Source organism: Pristiophorus japonicus, chromosome 17 (genome assembly GCF_044704955.1).
Source record: "Pristiophorus japonicus isolate sPriJap1 chromosome 17, sPriJap1.hap1, whole genome shotgun sequence".
Lineage (NCBI taxonomy): Eukaryota > Metazoa > Chordata > Chondrichthyes > Pristiophoridae > Pristiophorus > Pristiophorus japonicus.
Window position 1 is genome coordinate 107,730,827 of NC_091993.1, and position 19,881 is coordinate 107,750,707.

At 47.4% G+C, this 19,881-nt stretch overlaps 1 protein-coding gene across 9 annotated transcripts in view; it reads right to left on the minus strand.

Annotated features, from left to right (window-relative positions):
* The window catches only part of LOC139227891 (C4b-binding protein alpha chain-like), a 252,040-nt gene that overhangs the window by 31,093 nt on the left and 201,066 nt on the right, over nucleotides 1–19,881 (minus strand). For 6 of the 9 annotated variants that reach the window (XM_070859024.1, XM_070859020.1, XM_070859018.1 and 3 more), the window contains one exon: nucleotides 6,217–6,246. In XM_070859024.1, coding sequence (XP_070715125.1) covers nucleotides 6,217–6,246 — 30 coding nt within the window. Of the gene's footprint in view, nucleotides 1–2,477; nucleotides 2,655–3,725; nucleotides 3,901–6,216; nucleotides 6,247–15,651; nucleotides 15,790–19,881 lie in introns of those variants that run through there. The other 3 variants (XR_011587484.1, XR_011587483.1, XM_070859023.1) reach the window with 3 other exon arrangements.

Consider the following 19,881-nt stretch of genomic DNA (forward strand, 5'->3'; position numbering starts at 1 on the left):
AAGGCCACCATCAATCGGGTGTCACTCCAAGACCAGTACCCGCTACCGAGAGCGGAGGACCTCTTTGCGACGCTATCCGGGAGCACCCAGGCCCCGTAACACGACGGAGCTGCGTTCGTTCCTGGGGCTCCTGAACTACTTTGGCAACTTTCTTCCCAAATTGAGCACGCTGCTAGAGCTGTTACATATGCTCCTACGCAAAGGTCGCGAATGGGTCTGGGGGGACAGCCAGGAAAGGGCTTTTAATAGAGCACGCAATTTGTTATGTTCCAACACTCTGTTAACACCATACGACCCATGTAAGAAACTTGTGTTAATGTGCGATGGTGTCGGGTGTGTGTTGCAGCACGTCAATGTCAAGGGTCAGTTACAGCCGGTAGCTTATGCCTCCAGGAGTCTGTCCCAGGCAGAAAGGGGTTACGGGATGGTAGAAAAGGAGGCGCTCGCATGTGTATATGCGGTAAAGAAAATGCACCAGTACCTGTTTGGCAGGAAATTTGAGCTGGAGACAGATCACAAACCCCTAACGTCCCTTTTGGCCGACAACAAGGCCATAAATGCAAATGCATCGGCCCGCATACAGAGGTGGGCACTCACGTTAGCCGCCTATGACTATACAATTCGGCACAGACCGGGCACTGAAAACTGCGCCGATGCACTCAGCAGGCTCCCACTAGCCACCACTGAGGGGGCTACCGAGCATGCTGCTGAGATGGTCATGGCTGTTGAAGCTTTCGGAAGCGAAGGCTCACCCATGACAGCCCGTCAGATTAAAGTCTGGACAAATAGAGACCCGCTATTGTCTCTAGTCAAGAAATGTATCCTGAATGGGGACTGGGCAGCCACGTACAGGGCATGCCCTGAGGAATTTAAACCATTTCACAGGCGCAGGGATGAACTCTCGATTCAGGCCGATTGCCTACTGTGGGGAAACCGCGTAGTCATGCCTCAGGTGGGCAGAGAGGAGTTCATCAGAGGACTCCACAATGAGCACCCGGGCATTGTCATGATGAAGGCAATTGCCACATCACACGTTTGGTGGCCAGGGATAGACGCAGATCTGGAACGTTGTGTTCGCAGATGCAACACGTGTGCCCAGCTGGGCAATGTGTCCAGGGAAGCCCCCCTTAGCCCCTGGCCATGGCCCGCCAAGCCTTGGTCACGCATCCATGTGGACTATGCAGGTCCTTTAGTGGGAAAAATGTTTTTGGTTGTAGTAGACGCCTACTCCAAATGGATCGAGTGTGACATTTTTAATTCAAGCGCATCCTCTGCCACGGTAGAAAGTCTACGGGCAATGTTCACTGCCCACGGTCTACCGGACGTCTTGGTCAGCGACAATGGCCCGTGCTTCACAAGCACTGAATTCCAGGACTTCATGGCAGGCAATGGAATTAACCATGTCAGAACAGCACCGTTCAAGCCGGCCTCAAACGGCCAGGCAGAACGAGCAGTGCAGATAATCAAACAGGGGATGCTCAAAATCCAAGGGGGTTCCCTACAAAGGCGCTTATCATGCCTCCTGTTGGCCTATAGATCCCAACCACAATCGCTTCCAGGGGTTCCACCTGCAGAGCTGCTAATGAAAAGGACGCTCAAAACGCGGCTATCCCTTATACACCCCACCATGAAAGAAATTGTCGAGAGCAGGCGCTAGCCACAAAATGACTACCATGACAGGAATGCGAGGGCGCAATGTATTGATGTAAATGATCCTGTTTTTGTCCTCAACTACGCTGCAGGGCCCAAATGGCTCGCAGGCACTTTGATTGCCAAAGAGGGAAATAGGATTCTGGTAGTTAAATTTACCAATGGACAAATCTGCTGCAAACATGTGGATCAAACAAAAAGGAGGTTCAGCAACCCCATAGAAGAAGCAGAGGAAGAACATGATGTAGAGTTCACTCCACCACAGGTGACCGAACACCTGAACCAAAGGGAGGAGAGCCCAATCACTGTGGGCAGTCTGGATAGGCCTGAGGCACCGCAAACAGCAGACACTCAGGCCAGCGCCCAACAACCGGAGCCCCAACTCAGGCGCTCTACAAGAGAGCGTAAACCACCAGAGAGACTCAACCTGTGATCCCAATAAGACTTTGGGGGAGAGGTGATGTCATGTATTCAACCAGCATTGTAACCCATGTATAATCTGACCTAAGTTGTACACTGTGAGAACAATGACCACTAGGTGGGAGACACTCCTAACCTGGACCTTCAGGTATAAAAGGGGAAGCTCCACCCACCTTCATCACTTGAGTGCTAAGGAATAAAGGACAGGTCACAGACTGACCTCTCAAGCATGGGCCTTGTGTGCATTTATACTGTGTAGTAAGGACGTATCACTCCTCATCCTTGGGCCGACATGGCCAAAAATCTTTCTTCTAGCTTGACGCCGCCTGGCAATAGCATGGAGCGTTTTACACAGTTGAACTAGTAATGCCCCCATTAAATTCTCACTGAAGTTGTAAGGGCACTGTAATAGCAAATGTCATTTCCATGTCGGAGCTTCACGCAGCATGCTGTGCGCAACCGTTGCAATCAATGTGATCTGCGATGTAGGAGCCTCATCCCTCCAATTAAATATGCTGCCAAAACTGCCTGCTGCATCCTGGGAACGCCTGGTTTTTCAGACCTGGGGCGGGTGCTCTGGAGACCTGCAATAAAAGACTCAGGTCACACTTTACTTTGAGCTCACAGTGTTCAGTCTGACTCTTTCTCCATATACAACAACTTCCACATGTGCACCGACAACACCCAGCTCTACCTCACCACCACTTTTCTTGACCCCCTCCAGTGTCTAAATTGTCAGTTCAGGATGGGGAGACATTTTCTCCAATTTAATATTGGGAAGACAGAAGCCACGGTTTTCGGTCCCCGTCACAAACTCCGTTCACTAGCCACTGACTCCATCCCTCTCCCTAACATCGATCCGAGGCTGAACCACACTGTTCGCAACCTTGGTGTCATATTTGACACTGAAATGAGCTTTCGACCACCAATCCGTAGCATAACTAAGACCGCCTATTTCCACCTCCATAACATCATCCGGCTCCGTCCTTGCCTCAGCTCATCTGCTGCTGAAACCCTCATTCCACGCCATGGTTACCTCTAGACTTGACTAATCCATTGCACTCCTGGTTAGCCTCCCACAGTCTACTCTACATAAACTTGGTCATCCAAAACTCGGCTGCCCACGTCCTAAGTCGCAATAAGTCCCATTAAGCCATCTCCCCCCGATGTTCGCTGACCTACATTGGCTCCTAGTTAAGCAACGCCTTGATTTCAAAATTCTCATCCTGGTTTTCAAATCCCTCCATGGCCTCGCTCCATCCTATCTCTAATCTCTTCCAGCCCCACAAACCCCCGAGATATATGCGCTTCTATAATTCTGCCATCTTGAGCATCCCTGATTATAATTGCTCAACTATTGGTGGCCAAGCCTTCTGTTGCCTAGGCTCCAAGCTCTGGAATTCCCTGCCTAAATCTCTCTTCCTTTAAGATATTTCTTAAAACCTACCTCTTTGACCAAGCTTTTGGTCACCTGCCCTAATTTCTCCTTATGTGGCTCGGTGTCACATTTTGTCAGAATACTCCTGTGAAGCACCTTGGGACGTTTTACTAAGTTAAAGGCGCTTTTTAAATACAAGTAGTTGGTGTTGTTAAAAAAAGCTGTTAAGGGTCTGTGTACGAGTAGTTAAGTGCCTCAATGAGGTTACCCGTCTCACCTGAGCGGGACTCGAAATGCGCCCGTCAAAAGCAAAAGTCGGTGGGATGATGGCGAGTTCCCAACGCGCTGCACACTTCTGTGCTTTTAACAGCGGACCCGGCCCCAAACCCACATAATCTTCAATGTGAAAATTCCGGCCAAAGTGTCTAAATTGGCTAGAGGAACAGAGGAACCTGGGGGTACAGATACACAAATCACTAAAAGTAGTGAAGCAGGTTAATAAAGCCCTTAAAAAAGCAATCAAACCTGCATAAAACCTTGGTTAGAGCACACTTGGAGCACTGTGAACAGTTCTAGTCTCCATATTATAAAAAGGATATAGAGGCACTGGAGAAGGTGCAAAGATTTATGAGCATGACACCAGAACTGAAGTTATTAAATCAGGAAAGATTGCACAGGCTGAGGCTCTATTCTCTAGAAAAGAGAAGGCTGAGGGGTCACCTGATAGAGGTCTTCAAGACTATGAAAGGGTTTGGTAGAGTATACGTAGAGAAAATGTTTCCACTTGCGGAAGAGACCAGAACAGGGGGCCATAAATATAAGAGAGTCACTAATAAATCCAATAGGGAATTCAGAAGAAACATCTTTACCCAGAGAGTGGTTAGAATGTGGAACCCACTATCACAAGGAGTAGTTGAGACGAATAGCATAGATACATTTAAGGGGAAACACATGAGTGAGAAAGAAATAAAGCTGGGTTTCGATGAAGAAGGGTGAGAGTAGGCTCGTGTGGAGCATAAACATTGGCACGGACCAGTTGGGCCGAATGGCCTGTTTCAGTGCCGTAAATACTTTGTTAATACTTTGTAATGGTACTCTAGGAGATAAGGTACTGCTACAGATACAGAATCCAGGTATAGCAAATCACCAAAGCATTTATAGATTCAGCAGGAGTTTGCGTAGAAACAGATCTTGTGAGGAATTGCAGAACCAGAATGAGCTGGTTTGAGTCAGTTTCAAATAAAGGAAAGAGCACATGGTGTTAAAGGTACTGCAGGTTGATTTTATCTATTACAGTGAAGATCAGCTCAGACCTGGGATTGTGCAGAAGCTAAGACCAATGAAAGAGGTTTAAGAATATGATAGACAAGACAATGGAGCTGGGATCTGGAGGCCTTGGCTTATAGACTGGATTAATCAGATTGAGAAGCAGACCTAATATACACGAACAGTTAGGATATGTAATAATACAAAAGATTAGATTTTACTGTATAAAAGCGAAATACCGCGGATGCTGGAAATCTGAAAAAGTTTTTACTATAAGTATGCGAAGCCTGTAAGGGGCAATAGCAAACCCTATCGTTCAGAGCTCACAAGGCAGTCCTTGGTTCTTGGGAAATTTCGGATGGATATTCCATTTGTAAGTAACTAGAAATAGTGCTTGCCCTTGTGTAAACCGCTACTGTTTAACGTAATAAAATTGTGCAGAAACTCTCTTTAGTCTTGGAACCTTATTTAGAATTCTGTTTTCCCACATCCACTAGTGAGGAATTGGCAATGCCCCGATTCCACTGCAGCAATAATACTTGCATCTTTCTTGCAAATATTTTTGGATCAACAATTTATTGTTGTAATTATTTCCAATGGATACAAAGGGCTGGACCTTGAAGTCTCTGACATGGCAGGAGTGGGGGAGGGGTTGTGTGTGGGCGGTATACCGTGGGAAACCCGGAAGACTGGGTTTCTCCGCACGCTGTGGAGTCCACAGCATGTGTGTTACGTCATGGGCTGGTTGCCCACCTGGAAGGCAGCCTGATCGACAGGCTTCTAGTCGGACGGGGAATGCTGGCTGGACAGGACACCACAGCAACAGGTAAGTGCTGGGTTCAAAAGTGGGGATGGGGGGAGACGGTGGTACCAAGTCTGGGCGGGGGGCGGTGGCTAGGAGGAAGCACTCATACTCCGCCCGGCCCACAAGAATTGCTTCCCAAGGCTGTGCTTGTCTTGCTGCAGCTACCTCGAATCCCGAGCTCTGGGATTTCTGGTCGGCTGCAGTTAAACCTGCACAGCAGGTTCAAGCAGAGGCTTCAGGGCCTCATTATCTTATTTAAAATGCCAACCCACCTCCTGGAAGCGGGTTAGCTGCCCCACCCCACAAGTAAAAGTTGAAAATGGGCGGGTTGAAGGCAGGTTGGCGTCGGGATTTAGATTTTTTTTTAAACTTTAACTATCCCCATGCTCCCAACCCAGCCATGTTTTTCATGTTAAAATTCTCCCCTAACTGTTCACAATACAATTAGAACTTCTTTAGGTATTACAACAAAAAAGTGTCCAGCTAGATAGTAAATGCCAATGCCTAATTCAAAATAGCATCCAGATTGAAGATTTATATACTTAGCTTGAATATTTGGAATGTTATTTCAAGTTGCGAGTCTCAAATAATTTTATTCCGAAGTGGTCAACTGTCAGTACATACTAAAAAAAAAAATCTATTGATGAAATTTGTAAATGTATAAACAAAGGCTTGTGTTACCAGTTTTCCTACTTACCAACAAATGTTCCTGCAACTCCATTCCTTCCTGCAATATTAAAAAAAGAAATATTTTAAGCTGATCTTAAAAACACTCGCAGTTGTCTAATGCATATAATAGCAAACAACCACTCAAGTCTTCCGCTTTTTAGCAATTGGTAAGCTTTTGATTCCTCTACCATGCCAGGCTTCATCAGTTGGAAGGAGTTGCTGCTCTGTCTACTCTCTGCCTTCACTAAACATAACATGTGTCATTTACATTCTTGTGTAAAAACCTGACCAGTTATTATCCAGCAATGGAAAATGTACACGTGCTGATACTACAAGATCAGTGATGTACAAGACATGGCCATCTCTGCTGGTTAACTACTTTTTTACAATTGTTATTCCTCAAAGTAGAAGCCTTACCATGCCACCAAAATTGGCAAGCTGGTTACTAGACAAAAAGCAGAGTAGGGTTAAAGGGCAGCTATTCAGAGTGGCAGGAGGTGGGAAGTGGGGTCTCACAAGCAGTGTTGGGACCACTGTTCACAATTTATATTAATGATTTAGACTTTGGAATAAGAAACACAATTTCTGAATTTGCGAACAACACTAAAGTGTGTGGGGTGAGACAGTTAACACTGAGGCGGATGGGAACAAATTATAAGACAACCTTAATAAATATGCAAAATGGGCATATAATTGGCAAATTCATTTCAACACATAATTGTGAGGTGTTCCATTTTGGTAAGAAAAATGAGATCACATTTTACTTGGAAAATACAAATCTAAATGGGGTAGAGGAGCAAAGGGATCTAGGAGTACAAATTACACAAATCACCAAAAGGAGCAGATTAATAAGGCCATTAAAAAAGCAAACCAAGCACTCGGGTTTATTTCTAGAGGGATAGAATTAAAAGAGAAGTTATGCTAAACTTGCATCGACCCTTGGTTAGATCACATTTGGAGTACTGTATATAGTTCTGGTTGCCATATTATCAGAAGGATATAGTGACACTGGAGAGGTTGCAAAAACGATTTGCAAGGATGATACCAGAACTGCAAGGTTATATCTATCAGGAAAGAGAAGGCTGAAGTCTTTAAATAGAGGTCTTTAAAACTATGAAAGGTTTTGATAGAGTAGACACAGAGTGTATTTCCACTTATGGAGAAGTGCAAAACTAGAGGCCATCAATACAAGATCATCACCAAGAAATCAAATAGGAAATTCAGAAGAAACTTCTTCATCCAGAGAATGGTGTGAATGTGGAACTCACGACAGGGAGTAGTTGAGGTGATTATAGAAGCATTTAAGGGAAAGCAAGATAAGCATATGAGATTGAAGGGAATAGAGGGTTATCCTGATAAGATTTAAAAGAAGACGGGAGGAGGCTCGAGTGGAGCATAAACTCCGGCATGGACTGATTGGGCTGAATGGCCTGTATATTCTGTGTGTTAGTGGTTGTAGCCAGATCTCTCCTGCTGTTAACATTTACACAGGAATTGTCTTTTCAAGTGGAGAGTCGTCTTGAAGATGTAAAAGGGCTGAGAGTTGGGGGTCAGGCGAGAGAGAGATGGGGAGGGTGGGCGAGAGAGACAAGGCAAATCCAATGACTGGGAGAGAGACGGGGAGGGCGAGAGATACGGAGGAGGGCGAGAGCATGAGGGAGGAGGAAAGGGAGGTTGGGAAGAGCGAGGGACACGTGACAAGGCCTCCCTGGTGGCCCGAAGTTTTATAATCGCGGAGGCTCTCCCCTTTAAGTGAAGGGGAGAGCCGTGGTGACGTAACTGCGGCAGTCACTCCAGTCCGCACCCACCTTCTGCCCCTCAGTTGCTGTCACCGCCGCATATCCACTCCTCAGGTGTAGTCACTGACCCCATTATGATCGAGTTCTGGATTGGGTGGAGAAAAACAAAGAGCCGAATGTCGCTCAAGAGGCGACCTGAACCGCAGCTGCAGTAAAAACCATCGTAACGGGGTGGGAACGCGAGTTGGGGGCGTGGGGGGGGCATTTTCTACCCGTGACTACATTTGAAGCAATGTTCAAAGCTGTACACTTAAAGCAATGTTACAACAAATTAATACCGAGTCGTTACTGGCCTCAATGTTTTAATTACAAACTTCATTCTTGTACAAATACTGTTTTAACAAAAATATATGTGCCCTCTCCAAGGCCTTGAGGCCTTGACATCCTTCCTACTGTGTGGTGCCCAGAATTGTACACAATACTCCAGCAGAGGCCGAACCATTGATTTATCAAAGATTTAGCATAACTTCCTTTTTTTTAAAAAAAGAACCGTTACCGCCACAAACGGAAAGGAGTTACTGCTCAGTCGGGGCGGAGTGGCCGGCATTCAGGACATTGTCCTTGTCCCTTTTTCTGGCGGAGAAAGTTACCGCCCCGCCCGGCGGCAACCCCTTTCTGTCCCGCGAGGGAAATGGCTCAGTGCCCCCCGATAGCTTCCTGCTGGGGAAAGCTGCCAGTGGTGGAGCGGCGTGTCTGCCATTAAAGGGGAGGAAGCACCGCCGCGGCCACCATTTTATTTTAATTGTTGGCCGACTCGGACGTCGGCCCGAAAATGATAGCCACAGGTTCGGCCGGGCCAGCCAAAACCCTCCCTGGTGGCTCAATGGGCACCACTAAAGTGGCTGCAGAGCTCGCAGCAATCCTCCCTCCTCTTTAACTGAAGGGAAGTGAGATTGTGACGCGTCAGCGCGATGCAACACGTCCGCGTGGCGCTATCATAAGCGTGGCACGGACACCATCTGCCTTCCACTTCGCTCCCAACCCACTTCTACCCGAAATTCCGCCCCAACGGAATCATACCCAAAAAGAGGGCAAAAATCGATCAATTCACTGCCCCATCGATTGGGGCGGTGAATCAACAACGAAATCGGTAAGCGCGCCCTGTTTGGAGCGGAGGGCAATTTTGGTTCCTATATCTCTATTTATAAAGCTAAGGATCCCATATGCTTTTTTAAAAAAAAACCAGCCATATCAACTTTTTTTTTATTCGTTCATGGGATTTGGGTGTCACTGGAAATGCCAGCATTTATTGCCCATCCCTAGTTTCCCTTGATAAGGTGGTGGTGAGCCGCTGTAGTCCGTGTATAGGTACTTCCACAGTGCTGTTAGGGAGGGAGTTCCACGATTTTGACCCAGCGAAGATGAAGGAACGGCGATATACTTCCAAGTCAGGATGGTGTGAGACTTGGAGGCGGTGGTGTTACCATGCGCCTGCTGCTGCCCTTGTTCTTCTAGGTGGTAGAGGTCACGGGTTTGGGAGGTGCTGCCGAAGAAGCCTTGGCAAGTTGCTCCAGTGCATCTTGTAGATGTTACACACTGCAGCCACAGTACGCCAGTGGTGAGGGGGTGCTTAAGGTGGTGGATGGGGTGCTAATCAAGCAGGTTGCTTTGTCCTGGATGATGTCGAGCTTCTTGAGTGTTGTTGGAGCTGCACTCATCCAGGCAAGTGGAGAGTATTCCATGACTTGTGCCTTATACATGGTGGAAAGTCTTTGGGGAGTCAGGAGGTGAGACAATTGCCACAGAATTCCCAGCCTCTGACCTGCACTTGTTGCCACAGTATTTGTGCTTGATCCAGTTAAGTTTCTGGTCATTGGTGACCCCCAGCATGTTGATGGTGGGGGATTCGGTAATGGTAATGCCGTTGAATGTCAAGGGGCGGTGGTTAGACTCATTTGTTAGAGATAGTTATTGCCTGGCACTTGTGTGGCATGTTACTTGCCACTTATCAGCCCAAGCCTGAATATTGACCGCTTCATGTCCAGTCACCTTCAAAGAGTTGAGTACATAAACCCCCAGGTCCCTTTTTCTCACACCTGCATTAAAATTGTATCATTTAATTTATATTGCCTCTCTCCCTAACAGCACTATGGGAGTACCTTGACCGCACGGACTGTGGTGATTCAAGGCGGCGGCTCACCACCACCTTTTCAAGGGCAATTAGGGAATGGCAATAAATGCTGGCCTTGCATGCGACGCCCTCATCCCAGGAACTATTTAAAAAAAAATTAGTATGTGTCAGCACCAAGGTCACAAAAGATGAGGAAAATCTTTAAGGTTCTTATGCTAGAAACACTGTTGTGCAACTACAAAGCTAGGTGGGAATGTAAGTTGTGAAGAGAATGCAAAGAGACTTCAAGGGGATATAGGCAGGCTAAGTGAGTGGGCAACATGGCGAATGAAATATACTGTGAAGAAATGTGAAGTTATCCACTTTGGTAGCAAAAATAGAAATTTTTTAAATGGTGAGGAATTGGGAACTGTTGGAGGCCGAAATTGCCACTCTCCTTAAGGCCTGTTCGCAGTGTGGCTGCCGATTTGCGGTGTTGAATGCCGTGCCGCAGTTGTCCAGCGGTGTGCATCATCGCTTGCCGCCCATTTCCACAGCGGTGATGGCCAGCACTCCTAAATGCGTCATCACTGCGCGCACCGCCGAGGTCCCAGGCCGGAAGCCCCATTGACCTATAAAAGTCGTGGCACCACTAGGTGGTGTCAAGATTTGTTTTTTTTCGAGTGGTGCATAATTCCTGATGCACACCACTGGAGTGCCTTAAAGGTGTGTTACTTTCAGTGGATTTTGAGTCGCCGATTTTATGCATTGTTTCACTAGCAGTGCAAGGATCGAGTGCGCGCTGCTTTGTGACTGCTGGAGGCACCTTACACCTGCAGAAAAGGGAGGCCACTTCGAGGAGGCTGGGTCTGTGGAGGTCTTTGAGATGGGGACAGTGCTTGCAGGCCAATGCCTCTTGCACATCGTGCGTGCCGCCGAGGCAGAGGAGAAGGTGGCACCGGGGACAATGGTTGCAGAGGCAGCGGACAAGAACCGCAGGCATCATTGCAGCCCAACTTGGAGGGGGCCAGGGAGGTGGCCACAGAGGGTAGGCAAGAGAGGTGCCACACGAAAGCCCTCAACAAGGGCGTCCCCTAAGGAGGAGAGTTAGGTACATCAACCCCCCACATCAAATACTGGGTGAGTAGGCCAGGAGGCAGCCTATAAAGATGGAGGAGGCAGCAGAGAGAAGCCAATGATCCACCTCACAAAGGAAGACAGCCACACAGACGTGGGGACGACAGGCCTTATCGAGAAAAGGTCTTCCGCCAGCAATTCTCATGCACGGATATGAATGATGATCAGTGCCTGCGCAGACTGAGCTCTAATCTCCTGCAGGCAGAATTGGAGCCACAGACACAGGTAAGGGCAGCCCTGAGCTTGGCATCCAAGGTAACTGTCGCCTTCAACTATTATGCCACTGGGTCCTTCCAAGCTGCCACTGTGGACATGTGCAACGTCTCGCAGTTTGCAACCTTCACATCGATATGGGAAATAACAGATGCTCTGTATGGGAGGAGGACTGACTACATCTCCTTCCTCATGATCAGGGACAAGCAATTGGAGTGCCAGACTGCATTCCTGTGCATTGCAGGCCTCCCCTGGGTCCAGGGGGTCATTGACTGCACCTATGTTGGTCTCAGGGTACCCCAAAAAACTCCAGAACGATTCAGAAACCGCAAGGGCTTCCTGTCCCTCAATGTTCAACTCATTTGCGACCACAACCGCAAGATTATGCAAGTGGATGCCCGGTTTCCTGGCAGCAGCCACGACTCTTTCATACTGCACCAGAGTGGTATGCCACACCTCTTCACTGGTCCCAATCAAGATCGTGGCTAGCTCCTGGGTGACAAGGGCTAATGGCTGAACACTTGGCTCATGACTCCTCTGCATAATCCTAGAACTGCTGGGCAGCTCGTGCACAATGAGAGTCTGATGGCCACCAGGACTATCACCGAACACAGTATTGCCATTAACAGAGGTTCCGTTGCCTCGACTGCTCAGGGGGTGTGCTGCAATACTCGCTTGAGCGTGTCTCCATATTCATGGTGGTGTGCTGCATGCTCCACAAACTGGCCATCATGAGGGTGCAGCCATTGGAGGACGAGGCAGCAGTGGCACCTGTGGAGGAGGAGGAGCCACAGGAGGAGGAGCAGGATGCGGTTGGGCAGTCACGCAGGAGACGGCGTCGGCATCGTCACCCTGCAAGGGAAGCACAAAGCACATAGCTGCGAGGTTCACATAACTCAATGCCCAGTTGACCCTGCATTTGGCCGTGTCCATGGGCCAACCTGTGAGCCCTCTCACACATCATGCCACACAGTAAAAATGAGAGACCTGATCACAAATTAAAAACACAAAATAAAAATGTATTAGAAACCAAACAATGGGTTTACAAAACAGTCACATAATTAATTCTTACCCTTGTGCAACTCCCTATTACCCCTCTTACGCAGACCTATCCTTACACTATGCCGCAGTGTCTCCCCTGTGGCTGGCTCATGGCTTTGGGAAGACTGCTGTGTGTCAATAGGGGAAGCTACAGATGTCCTTCTTGGACATCCTCAACCAGCTCTGGCCCTGGAAGAGTCATCCTTCTGTATGCCTTCAGTCGGAAGTGGCTGAGGCAATGCCATGGTTGGCAGCAATTGCGGAGTGGCAGGTCTCGGCTCAGGGCTGCTGTGAACCGGAGAGCCCACATTAGTATCCTGGTCCGAGGAGCTAGCACCACTCCCCCGGGGCAGCATCCCACCAAATTGCTTGAGCACCGTTCGGCCCCTGGTCCACTGTGGTGGACACAGCCGCAAAGGCAGCAGTTACATCTCGTGGCCTCCAGCTGAGACTGCACGACAGCAGCCACACTCTGGAACCCATCAGAGACAACAGCAATCAGACGTTCCATGTCCTGTTTTCCAGAGTTCATGAGAGCATTGAGCTTCCGGGGCAGCAGCCACCCTGTCCAAAGCAGCACAGCCACGATCGCTCCCTCGCGCCTGTGCTGCAATGGTAGCTGTCACCTCCGCCTAGAGACGTGCCATCGTAGCTGGAGCCACACGCTCACTCTTGAGATTCCACCATCGTCTGCACACTTACAATGATAATCCCCATGGTGTGCGCAGAGCTGTCCACGATGCGGGAGGCGGACTCCTCCATGCTCGCGACAGCCCATCGGGCACCCCTTGCATTGCCGCCAAGAGCTGCGATTGCATGGCCTCCTCCCTTTGTTCATAAGCCCCAACATCGATGGACTCGTCTGAGTCCTCCTCAGCAGGACTCGGCTGTGCACTCGCCCCCTGGAGAGATGGCAACAGAGGTTCCCTTGGCCCTACACTATGCTACAGCCCGCTAGGCCTCAGTGCTTCACCCAGTGCAGAACCCTCTGCTAAATCTAAGATACCTGACCGTGGACTCCCATTATCTGAGCTAGTGCGTGGGACTGTTGCTGGTAGAGCTCTCCCCTTCTCCATCTCCCTCATCCGAGATGCCGCCAAGATCACCGAGGATGCTAACTGTCTCCTCCTGACCTTGGCTGCCAATCACGTCAAGGGTGTCTGTGTTGCTCATGATGACACAGGAGATATCATCTGCAAGCATAAAATGGAGCAGGGATGTTGTGAGTGCGAGGAGCCGCATTGCACCATGCAGCAAGCAGCTTGCACAGAAGCATAAGCAACAGCTGAAAGCAACCATTACCACCAGGCATCATCACTCCACTCCCATTTCAGGCCCGAAAAAAGCGAATTTCTATCATGATACCACCCCATCCATATCGGTGATACCGGACGCTCAAATGCAGTGCGTGCGCCCCGTTTCGGACAGGGAGCAATTTGGGCCCCGGAGCAATTTGGACCCCTTGGTATTCAGAGGGACCTGGGTGTCCTTGTACACAAATCACTGAAAGTTAACATGCAGGTATAGCAAGCAATTTAGAAAGCAATGGCATGTTGGCCTTTATTACAAGAGGATTTGAGTACAAGCGTAAAGACATATTTCTGCAATTATATAGGGCCCTGGTGAGACCACACCTGGAGTATTGTGTACAGTTTTGGTCTCCTTACCTAAGGAAGGATATACTTGCCATATGACTGATTCCTTGGATGGGGGGATTGTCCCATGAGGAGAGATTGAGTAGACTAGGCCTATATTCTCTAGAGTTTAGAAGAATGAGAGGTAATCTTATTGAAACATACACAATTCTTACTAGGCTTGACAGGGTAGATGCAGGGAGGATGTTTCCGCTGGCTGAGGAGTCTAGAACCAGGGGTCACAGTCTCAGAATAAGGGGTCGGCCATTTAGGACTGAGACACTTCTTCACTCAGAGGAAAGTCTAGCCCATAGAATATACGCTGACTCAAAGTTTCTCATGCAAAGAGAGCGTAAGACTCAGGGCTCATTACAGGCTGCCAGGTCAGATTAAGAGAGAGGACATTATGAAGAAATAAGGAGGGTGTGTGAAAAACACAAAAATTGAGAATGCCCAGGTGCAGTAGTCAGATTTGGCAAATGTAATGCACGATTCCTTCGTAACTCAGTGCCTCAGGGAAACCACAAGAGGCAGGTCTCGGGTTAAATTGCTGATGGTTAGTGCCCCAACAGCATAAAAAAAATAAAATTATATGAGCTCTCGGTGGCAATAACCACAACATGCCTAAATTTGATATGATTTGGGATTCAGCATTGCCGAAGACCAATAGCCAAGTATTCAATTTCTCAAAGCCAATTATGGAGGATAGGAAACTTTCAGAAGCAGCTTAGAAGTTTGATCAGAGAAGCAGAGGGAACTGGAAAACAGTATAGCTGCAAATGCCAAAAATGAAGTGGGAAGGGATCGCAGAAGCTAAAGTTGACAGCCCTCAAAATCGTGGACAGCTCTGTGCACACCATGGGGATTAGCTGTCTGCTAATTTAAATGATTGCTGCGTGCAGCCAGCACTAACCATGCTTTTGAGTCGCTGCACGCCTCAACAGGGGTCCAAAATTGAGAGGTCAGCACTACTTAAATCTAGCCTGCGCCTCTTGAAGGGGAGGTGCACTGTGGCTGGAGCAGGCGGTGGAAGTTGTTGTGCAATATATTGTGAAGTGGATAAAGAAATGCACAACATGGCAGAAAGCGGGCTCCAAGATTTTCCGACGCTGCACTTGAGGCCTTGGTGGAGGAGATGGAGAGGAGAGCTGTGCTCCATCTCCAGAAAAACTCTCAGAAGGCTGTCAACACCAGGAGTCAAGGACCTGGATGCAGTGCTGCAAAAGGTTCAATAACCTCACAGGAGTGGTCACGGTCAGTGAATGCATCTTCAAGTGCTATATCTCACCAGCTGCACCACTAGCCTCAGCAACTGCTCAATGAACCTCACCCACGAACAATCAGGGCTCATTCCTTCAACTCACCCTCATACACTTAGCACTGGTGCAAGCCTCACACCCACATCTTGCCCACACTGCCAGCTATTCAACCATAACAACCACATCACCAAAAGAGATTGCACCACACTAACTGACACACTTCCCTCTCTGTTGGAGGACAAGGTGGCATGTAACTGTAGGCAGGAGTTAAGCGGCGGGAGACGGGCACGGCTGGCATGTCCTTACCCCCACGAAGGAGACGGTGCTTACCATCATTGGAGCGGCCATTGCTGAGGCTATGGCCAGCGGTGGGGCTGAAACCACAGGAGATCGCAGTATCCTCAAAATCTAATACTCCTTCTCACAGCCCACTTCCCCCTCATCCCACAATGTCCTCTGATTTAAAAGCTGCAGATGGTGTAAACATAAAATCATAGAATGGTTAAAGCACAGGAGCTATTTGGCCCATTGGGCCTGTGCTGGCTCTCTGCATGAGCCTTTTCCCCTTCAGGTACATATCCAATGACATTTTGAAAGCCACTATTGAATCTGCCTCTACCACCCTCTACATAGAAAAGTCTTCCCTCATGTCGCCTTTAGTTCTTCTGCCATTTCCTTAAATCTGTGCTCTGTGGTTCTCAGCCCTTCCGCTAAAGCAAATAGTTTCTCTCTACCTACTCTGTTCAGACCCCTTGTGATTTTGAACACCCCTATCAAATCTCCTCTCAACCTTCGTTGCTCTAAGGAGAATAACCCCAGCTTCTTCAGCCTATCCATGTAACTGTGAAGTCCCGTATCCCTGGAACCATGCTTGTACATTTTTTCTGCACCCTCTCTAAAGCCTTCACATCCTTCCTAATGTGCGGCACCCAGAATTGGATACAATACTCCAGTTGAGTACGGAGCAGTGTTTTATAAAGGTTCATCATAAATAGAATACAAAAGCAGGGAAGTTATGAAGCCCAGGAACCCGTATACGTTTTTAACCACTTTCTCAACGTGCTTGTCACCTTCAATGATTTGTGCATATATACCCCCAGGTCCCCGATCAAGCATCCCCTTTAGAATTGTACCCTTTATTTTATATTGCCCCTCCTCGTTCTTCCTACCAAAATGTATCACTTCGTACTTTTCTGCATTAAATTTCATCATCCACGTGTCCACCCATTTCACCAGCCTGTCTGTGTCCTCTTGAAGTCTATCACTATCCTTCCAAGTTTTGTGTCATCTGCAAATTTTGAAATTGTGCCTTGTAAACCCAAGTCCAAGACATTGATATACATCAAGAAATGCGGTGAGCCTAGTACCAACTCCTGGGGGACACCATTGTATACCTTCCTCCAGTCTCAAAAACAACCATGCACCACTACTCTTTGTTTCCTGTCACTTAGATAATTTCATATCCATGTTGTCACTGCCCTTTTATTCCATGGGCTTCAACTTTGCTGGCAAACCTATGGGCCCCAAGTTTCGGCTCGAGTTGCTCCTATTTTTTTGGAGCAACTAGTTTAGTATGGAGTATCTTAGAAATCGCAATTCTCAGCATTTAGTTTGCTCCAGTTCTAGTTAGGAAGAATAGTTTCGTTTTAGTACAGTTTTTTTTTCAAAAGGGAGCTTTACCAGCCACTTACGCGTTTTTCAAGTTTAGGCAGCGAAAAGTTACTCCAAACTAACTTAGAACGGAGTAAGTTTTGATTTTTGTACGCTCAGAAAAACCTTGCCTACACTTTATAAATTAGGCACAGGTAGTGAGAAATGGGGGGAAGAGAGAAGGAAAGTTAGAGGGAAGTTAAGGGATTTTACAAAGCATTAAGCACTTAACTTTTACCAATAGAGCCATCATCAATAATAAATGAAAATAAATCAATACATCAACCAATAAAAAAAATAATAAAAAAATTAAAAATTAAAAGTTTCTACTCACCTACTGCAGCACCGGGAGCCCTCCAACAGCCTGCCGAAGAGGTGCTGCTCGGGCGGGCCCCACCGCCGAAGAGGTGAGGGCAGGTAGGCCACTCGGCCCGGGATAGGGGCGACGTCCCTTCGGCCAGGGATAGGGTCACCCGGCAACAGGACGCGCTGGGAGGGCCAGGTGCTATTGCGCACGCGCGCAGCTGCTGGCACTCTTTTTGGTGCAGGGCTGTAGCTCCGCCCCCAGCTGCTTGTGTTGTGCTGCGTTGACTGTGAAACAGGCCTGCTGGACTCGGAGAATCGCGATTTAAGTTTTAGGCGCTTTTTTTAATTCTAACAAATAGGCGGGCCTCTCGGAGTGCGGCATTCTGGGAGGACATCTGAAACTTGGGCCCATTATGTGGCACTTTATCAAACACCTTTTGGAAGTCCATTTACACCACAGCACCTAAAGGAATCAAGGGGTATGGAGAGAAAGCAGGAAAGGGTGAATGATCAGCCATGATCTTATTGAATGGTGGTGCAGCTCGAAGGGCTGAATAGCCTACTCCTGCACCTATTTTCTATGTTTCTATCAACCGCATTGCCCTCATCAACCCTCTCCGTTATTTCAAAAAACTGAATTAAGTTAGTTAAACACGATTTGTCTTTAACAAATCCATGCTGGCTTTCCTTAATTAATCCACACTTGTCAAAGTGACTGTTAATTTTGTCCCAGATTATTGTTTCTAAAAGCTTCCCCAATTCCGAGGTTAAACTGACTGGCCGGTTGTTGCTTGGTTGATCCTTACACCTTTTTTGAACAGCGTGTAACAATTGCAATTCTTCCGTCCTCTGGCACCACCCCCTTATCCAAGGAGGATTGGAAGATTATGGCTAGTACCTCCACAATTGCCAATTTTACTTCCCATAAAACGGGGGAAAAAAGTGGTTAAAATTAAATGTTGGTCCCCTGGAGGATGAGACTGGAGAATTAATAATGGGGAACAGGGAAATGGCAGAGACGTTGAACAAATATTTTGTATTGGTCTTCACGGTAGAAGACACTAAAAAAATCCCAATAGTAGGTAATCAAGGGGCTACAGGGAGGGGGGAACTTAATACAATCACTATCACTAATGAAGTAGTACTAGGTAAAATAATGGAACTAAAGGCTGACAAGTCCCCTGGACCCGATAGCTTACACCCTGGGTTCTTAAAAAAAAAGTGGCTGCAGAGATAGTGGATACATTGGTTGTAATCTACCAAAATTCCCCGGATTCTGGAGAAGTCCCAGCGGATTGGAAAACCGCAAATGTAACGCCCCGATTTAAAAAAGGAGGCATACAGAAAGCAGAAAACTATAGACCAGTCAAGCTAACATCTGTCGTTGGGAAAATGCTGGAGTCCATTATTAAGGAAGTAATAGCAGGACATTTGGAAAAGCATAATTCAATCAAGCAGAATCAGTATGGTTTCTGAAAGGGAAATCACATTTGACAAATTTGCTGGAGTTCTTTGAGGATGTAACAAGCAGGGTGGATAAGGGGGAAAACCAGTGGATGTGGTGTATTTGTATTTCCAGAAGGCATTCGATAAGATGCCATATAAAAGGTTACTGCACAAGATAAAAGTTCACGGGGTTGGGGTAATATATTAGCATGGAGAAAGGATTGGCTGACTAACAGAAAACAGAGAGTCGGGATAAATGGGTAATTTTCCGGTTGGCAAACAGTAACTAGTGGAGTGTCGCAGAGATCGGTGCACCACTATTTACAATCTATATTAATAACTTGGATGAAGAGGCCGAGTGTAATGTAGCCAAGTTTGCTGATGATAAAGATAGGTGGGAAAGCAAATTTTGAGGACACACAAATCTGCAAAGGTATATTGACAGGCTAAGTGAGTAGACAAAAATTTGGCAGATGGAGTATAATGTGGGAAAATGTGAGGTTATCCATTTTGGCAGAAGTAATAGAAAAGCAAATTATAATTTAAATGGAGAACAATTGCAAAGTGCTACAGTGCAGAGAGATCTGGGGTTCGTTGTGCATAAAACGCAAAAAGTTAGTATGCAGGTACAGCAAATAATCAGGAAGCAAATGCAATGTTGGCCTTTATTGCAAAGGGGATAGAGCATAAAAGCAGAGAAGTCCTGCTACAACTGTACAGGGTACTGGTGAGGCCACACCACGGGGCTGAAATTGGTGGACATACCTGATACGTTGACAATAAAGGATGAAAATGAGTACTGTGTACAATGAGCAAGTGTGACCTTAGCTCCTTTAGGTACAAATGCGGATGTGGGTGAGTTGGTTAGTTCTTCACTGGGCTGTGGGCCTTGCCGGGCTGCTGGGGATGGTGAGTTCGGCTTCGTGGTCAACCATGATGACAGTAGCCACTGTGTGTGTATTGGAGGGTCAAAGTTGGTGATGTCTTCTTCGAGTTGTTCGTAGCTATTGGTGAACCGCAATTTGATTTGGTCCAAATGTTTTCTGCACATTAGTCCATTGGCCTATTTGACCTGAAACACCCTACTCCCTTCTTTGGCTATGAACGTGCCAGCGAGCCATTTGGGACCATGTTCATAATTGAGTACAAACACTGGAT